The sequence below is a fragment of the Lipotes vexillifer genome, unplaced genomic scaffold, assembly GCF_000442215.2.
Source record: "Lipotes vexillifer unplaced genomic scaffold, Lipotes_vexillifer_v1.1 scaffold699, whole genome shotgun sequence".
Lineage (NCBI taxonomy): Eukaryota > Metazoa > Chordata > Mammalia > Artiodactyla > Lipotidae > Lipotes > Lipotes vexillifer.
In genome coordinates this window covers 925,201-931,926 of record NW_006788818.1, presented here as the reverse complement: position 1 = coordinate 931,926, position 6,726 = coordinate 925,201, and the positions used below count along the sequence as shown (strand labels likewise).

At 49.6% G+C, this 6,726-nt stretch overlaps 1 protein-coding gene across 4 annotated transcripts in view; it reads right to left on the bottom strand.

Moving 5' to 3' along the window:
* PTPRU (protein tyrosine phosphatase receptor type U) overlaps nucleotides 1-1,349 on the bottom strand; it is an 89,360-nt gene extending 88,011 nt beyond the window's left edge. For all 4 annotated transcript variants that reach the window (XM_007461830.1, XM_007461831.1, XM_007461833.1 and 1 more), the window contains exon 1: nucleotides 1,163-1,349. In XM_007461830.1, the coding sequence (XP_007461892.1) occupies nucleotides 1,163-1,235 (73 nt within the window). In that variant the 5' untranslated portion in view covers nucleotides 1,236-1,349. The remainder of the gene's footprint in view (nucleotides 1-1,162) is intronic.
* Between the last annotated feature and the right edge of the window lie 5,377 nt (nucleotides 1,350-6,726).

Here is a 6,726-nt window from a genome sequence, read left to right as displayed (position 1 = left end):
CCCCGCGGCCCCCCGCGTCCGCCCCCCCCCCGCGCCGGGCCCTCCCCAGCCCCGGGCCGGGCGCCCCGCAGGCCCGGCGCCGACTCGGATCTGCCGCCAGCCAGCGCCGCGCCGAACTTGCGAAACAACAAACAGCCCGAAATGTCGGAGTCGGCGGCCGCCGGGCCCCCATCCCTCCCTGGCGAGCCTCAGGCCCGGCCCGACCCGGGAGGGGAGGGGAGGAGAAGGGAGGGGGCGCCGCCACGGCAACTTGTTCCGGGCCCGCGCGCCCCACACGCACACCCGAGGGACACACACACACACACACACACACCCTGTCACCGCCCCCTCGGGCGGCCCCGGGCCCCGTGCACACACTCAGCCACGGCCCAGGCGCGCACCACACTCGCAACATTCCCGGACACGCAGCCAGCACGCACGAACACACTCACATCCGTTCCAGACACGCTCCTACACACGCATTCCCGGCACACTTGGCATTCACTCGGACCCGCGCAGCCCCCCGGCGGCGCACACCACCAACCCCAGACACTCCCATACGTACACATTGCGCACACGGCGCACGGACACACACGTTCCGGACCCGTTCCCACGCCTTCACACACGTACACGGATCTCACAAGCACACACACCGCACACGCGTTGCCTGCTCCACACGCGGGCTGAATCCACAGAGCACTCTTCGCCACACGCAGAACACAAACACACGAGCCATTCTCGGACACACAGCAAGCAACATTCCGGGCTAGGGCACACAAAATGCCCACAAATGCAACACATTAACAGACACAACTCCTGCCACACAACCAAACTCAAATGTATAAACAGGCACACAATCCTACTTGGCCCCACACACACTACACAGTGGCAGAGACACAAGACACTCAGCGCACACCCCATGCCTCCTCGATGCACACAACATTCACCTCAACATACTCGTGGACACACAACACACACAGCACCTCTTCTTGCACATAACTCAGGACACACACCATTCGCAGGCACACAACACCCTGAGCACACGATCGCACATCCAACACCCAGACACACAGGGAGCAGGCTCGCAACGTCCGCTCACCCAACACTCCCACTTTCTTTCGAGCTACGCCACGGGCGCCGGGGGCTCCGCGGGGCAAGCTGGGTCCGACCGACTCGCGCTTACCTGCCGGAGTCTCGGTCTCGGGCGCGCAAAGCTGGAAGGTGAGCGCCAGGACGAGAGCCTGGGCGCGGGCCATGGTGCGCCGCAGCCTGCCCCGGGAGCCCGGCGCGGGGGGCGCAGCCGCCGGAGCCCGAGCCTGGCCCGAGGCGAGCCAGAGCCGGAGCGAAGCGGCGCGGCGCGGAGCGGGACTGGCGCCGAGTCCAGAGCGGGAGCCCAAGCAAGCGGGGCGCTGACGTCAGGCTCGGCCGCGCGTTCCTCGGTCTCGAGGCGCCCCCTGCTGGCAGCCGCGCGCGCCGCTGCCCGGTTCGGTGGCCCGCGGCCCTGACGCGCCCCTCCCCCACCCCCGGACCCCCTGGAGATCCCGGGCTGGGCCCGGACGCCCACCAGCCTCTGCACCCACCGGGCACCGACATTCTTAGGTGAGCAGGTCCACGCCTCTGCTCACTGCCCGCGCCTAGCTCCCGCACAGCTCTCCAGGACAGAGACCAGGGACACCCGGCCTCTCAGTCCCATCCAACGCTTGAATCCCCTCTACCTAGATCCCGTCAAATGCGCATCCATACATACCTCCAAGGACAGGGAGCTCATCACCTACCAAAAGCGGTGGTGGGGTCTTTGGGAAAGCTGGCTTTTAACGTCGTTCATAGTATTCCTTTACCATCCTTTTAAAGTCCATGAGATCCGCAGTGATGTCCCCCCTTTCATTTCTGATATTAGTAATTTGTGTCCTCTCTCTTTTCTTCGTCTGGCTAGAGGCTTATCGATGTATTGATCTTTTCAAAGAACCAGCTTCTGGTTTGGCTGATTTTTCTCTATTGATTTCCCATTTTCCATTCACTGATTTCAGCTCTAATTTTTGTTATTTTCCTGCTTCCTTGGCATTCAATTTGCTCTTCTTTTTCTAGTTTCCTAAGGCAGAAGCTAGTTTAGACGATCAGTTGCAGATCTTTCTTCTTTTCTCATATACGCATTCAGTGCTATAAATTTCCCTCTGTGCACTGCTTTCCCCACATCCCACAAATTTTGATAAGTCGTGTTTTCATTTTCATTCAGTTTTCACTCAGTTTGAAATTTTAAAATTCCTCTTGAGATTTCTCCTTTGACCCGTGTGTTAATCTGCAAGTATTTGGGGATTTTTCAACTCTCTTTCTGTTATTGAATTCTAGTTAATTCCACTATGGTCTGAGAGCAATCACTGTACGGTTCTTTTAACTTTGTTAAGGTGTGTTTTGTGGCCCAGTAGGTGGTCTATCTTGGTGAAAACTCCATGTGATCTTGGGAAGAATGTGTATTCTGCTGTTGTTGGATGAAGCAGTCTTTAGATGACCTCTATATTTAGTTGATTGATGGTGTTGTGGAGTTCAACTATGTCCTTTCTGATTTTCTGCCTGCTGGAAATGTTCATTTCTTTTTATTTATTAAGTTAGTTATTTACTTACTTATTTCTGGCTACATTGGGCTTCGTTGCTGTTCATGGGCTTCTCTGGTTGCGGCGAGTGGGGGCTACTCTTCGTTGCAGTGCACGGGCTTCGCCTTGCGGTGGCTTTTCTTGTTGCGGAGCATGGGGTCTAGGCGTGCAGGCTTCAGTAGCTGTGGCATGTGGGCTTCAGTAGTTGTGGCATGCGAGCTTCAGTAGTTGTGGCTCATGGGCTGTAGAGCGCAGGCTCAGTAGTTGTGGCGCATGGGCTTAGTTGCTCCACAGCACGTGGGATCCTCCCAGACCAGGGCTCAAACCCATGTCCCCTGCATCAGCAGGTGGATTCTCAACCACTGCGCCACCAGGGAAGTCCTATGTTCATTTCTGACAGAGAGATGTTGAAGTCTCCAACTGTAACAGTGGATTCAGCTATTTCTCCTTGCAATGCTGGCTTTTAAAAAGTTCTTCCTCTTTATGCCGTGAAATCTGCCCCCCTCACTGACTCTCATTGATTCTAGTCTATCCCCTGGATACACAGCTTAAGTCCATTTGGGCATCTGCCCAGTATAAGCTCTTGTACAATGACCACAAACTAGTTGTCCACTAGTACATAAGACCAGGCACCTTCTATGTGCTTCACCCACATAGACTCATTTAATCCCCACCACTATTATTCTCATTACACAGTTGAGAAAATTAAGGTACAGAGAAAGAAAGTGACTTTTCCAAGGTTATGCATAGTATGCAGCAGCACCAAGATTTGAATCAAGGCCATCTGGCTTGAATTGAATAGAAGCTGAGACCTGTCTTCCATATGGAACAAATCAACGAACACTGGATACTGATTCATCTGTTCAACACTTACTCTAAGCCGAAGTGGAGACATAAAACAGACAAAAATCCCTACCCTCACGGAGCTTATATTCCAATGGAAAGACAAGAACAATAAACAACCCAAAAAAAGCAAATTCTCTGGTATGTGAGACAGTAATATACTAGAGAAATGGGGGAGAGAAACAGTAAGGGGGAAGGGAATTATTGTAGTTTTAAACAGAGCACCTACTATATGACATATTCATTATGTGTCTGCACCTCTAGAACATGAGCCCCCTAAGGGCAAGGACTCTCTCTTATATCCCACTGCTTGGTATCTGGCATGTAGTCAGCACTCAATAAATATTGAATGGATGATTAGATAAATGAATGAATGTAGACATGGTTCTTGCCTTCATGAAGCCTATATTTTAGGGAGAGAGACCAGTAGCAAACATGCAGAGAAGAGACAGAAAGCATCATCCAGAAAAGGAAACTCAAGGAGAAACATCTGATGAAAAAAAGAAACAACCAAGGATGCTGCTGTTTCCAGAGGACTCTTGCAGGAGCCTCATGGCAGGAGTTTACCATCGGTCCTATTTGGAGGGATGTAGAAACTGAGGCTCAGAAAGCATAAGGCACTTCCCCAGGGTCACACAGCTAGTAAATGGTGGGCTCAGAGCTCAGACCTAGATCAGCCCGATTCCACAGCCCTCTGCTTTTTGTGCAGGGGAAGACTGTGGACAGAGACTGTGATGGAGGGAGAAAAGGAACAGAAGTAACAGATGGACAGATGGAAAAAGAACATTCTGCTCCACTTGAAAAAGACCACAAGCTTCTATAATCCTTGAGAGAAGAAGGAAGGGAAACAGAAAGTCTTGGCCTGGAGTCACTGGCCCAAATCTAGGGAAAAGGAGATGGTACCACAGACAGGGCCAGGCCATGAGGAAATTCAATCACTTTCAACTCATGGAATATTCATGACACCTGCCCTGTGCCAGGCCCCATATTGGGTGCTGGTGTCATGGAGATGTGCTAAACATGGCCCCACTCTTGCCTGGAGGGGGAAATGGCACATAAATAAATATGAGACTTTGTCCTAAAGGTCATAACACCAGTCCAAAGAAAACACAAAGGCAGCAGGGGTTAACTCAGCCTAGGGGAGTGGAAAACAACATCAAAGAAGGGATATCTGAACCTGGAGTTTCCTAGACAGGCAAGGCAGGGAAGAGCATTTCAGGCAGAAGGAGCAGGCTGAATAAGGGCACAAGACATGGAAGTACTGGGAAAGATGGGTGTCAGGTATGGTGGCATCATAGTCTCTACATGGCCCAATAGCAGGAGATAAAGACAGTGTGGAAATTGGGGTACAAAGGGTCTTAAATGCAAGGCCAGGACAATTGGACCTGAACCTTTCACTCAGTGGTTCTCAAACCGTGCCCCTGCGGAAACCCTGGTGCTCCTCAAGCCAAGCTGAGGCGTCCTACGGTTGAATTAAAATCACAGCCATATTTTTCTAATTTGCAAGAAGGTAGATTAATTACAACAAGTAGAAAAGTTTTTGTTGTCATTTTAAGGTGTTTTTCCTCCATATATTTTTCTGAAGAATTTAGAACGTGTTAGTAGTGTGAGAGAATGTTAGAATTAGCATAGAATCATAGAATTATTTACAAGTTTAATATATCAACAGTTCACTGTGTTCTACAAAGAACTGGAGTTTATGGTTCTCCCTGAGTATTGAGGAATCATGGAAGGACTTTAAGCAAGGGAAAAACAAAATCTGGTCTTTCTGTTAGGGAAAAAAAAAAGTCGTTCTGGAGGCCTGAGAAAGAAGGAAGTGGGGAGGGAAAAAGAAGGGAGAGAATCTCAGGGAGAAGATTGTTGACACAGTTCCACGGAGAGCTGATGTCCTGGGCCTATCAGGATGGACAGGAGACTAAGTCCAGCCCCCAAAGAGGAAGACCTGCTGGGTAATTCTCCACGCTTCCTGGCTAAGATGCCCAGGAAATTCAGAGGAAACGATTTAGTATAGAAGATAATGTCAACAGCTCAATGTCACCTAGTGAGTCTTCCAACAGAAGTACAACTGTGGGTCACTGTGAAAACAGAAGATAGGCAAGACTGGGTATTTGTGTGTGTGTGTGTGTGTGTGTGTGTGTGTGTGTATTGCAGGACCAAGTCTTTCTCCCACCATGAACACCAACTTTCTCTAATAATAAAAATAAGTACAAACACTTTTTAAGCATGTACTATGAGCCAGTCTAGATGTTCTACATATGATGTTTCTCATTTAATCTTTACAATAACCCCCAGGAACATTTATCAAATGCTTTCACGTGCCAAACATTGTGCTAAATGCTTCAAGTGAATAATATCTCACAACAGCCTTGAATCAGATACTATTATTTCCTTCCTTTTACAGGTAAGGAAGTGGAAACACAGAGAGGCCAGGTGACTTGTCCAAGATCAAATGGACTTGTCCAAGTCCAGTGGCAGAGCCAGGACTCAAAGCCAAGTTTGCTAGAATGCAGCACGTGCACTCTTCATCGTGACATTTTCTTTTCTTCCTCAGAGGAAAGGCTGTAAGTTGGCAAGTTTTGGGTCAATAAAATCCAATGAAAGGAATTCTTCCTTATCCTTTGAAGTCCTGGTTCAGTGTTTCTCAAGTTTGTTCCCCAGGCCACCTCCATCAGAATATTCTTGAGAGCTTCTAAGAAATGTAGATTCCTGGACCCTTCCCCAAGATTCTAACTCAGTAGGTCTGAGATGAGACCTCAGGTGAGTTTCATGCATATTGAAGATTTTGAGTCACAGGACTGGCTCCAACAGTACTCCTTCCAAGGGTGCCCACCCCCACCCCAATCCCAAAACACCTCTCTCCTTCAGACTCCAGCAGTGCCCTCTGTCATGTCGTAATATTCAACTGGGGTGTTAGTTACGCTCATGTCTTCCTTCCACAAATAATATGATCTAGCACCTTTCCTGGGCTACACCTTTTTACCCATTGTCCCATTCAATCCTACTGCACCCTGAGCATTCTGAGAGGGGACCCTCCTTCTTATGATTCCTCCCTTGTAATCTGAGCATACTTGGCATTTTACAATGTGCTATCCAGTCCACGACAACATTATTCTGTTGTTCTATCCAATCCTTACAACAATCTTGAAGGAAGTATATTAGCCCCGAGGAGAAAACTGACTCACAGTTTCAGTCACTTGCCCGAGATGGCCAAGCTAAGATGTGGAGGGTCTAGGATGTGAACCTAAATCTTCTAACTCCAAACCCAGTACTCTTGCCTCTATATCAGCTTACATCTACTCTACTTGGTGTAGGGATG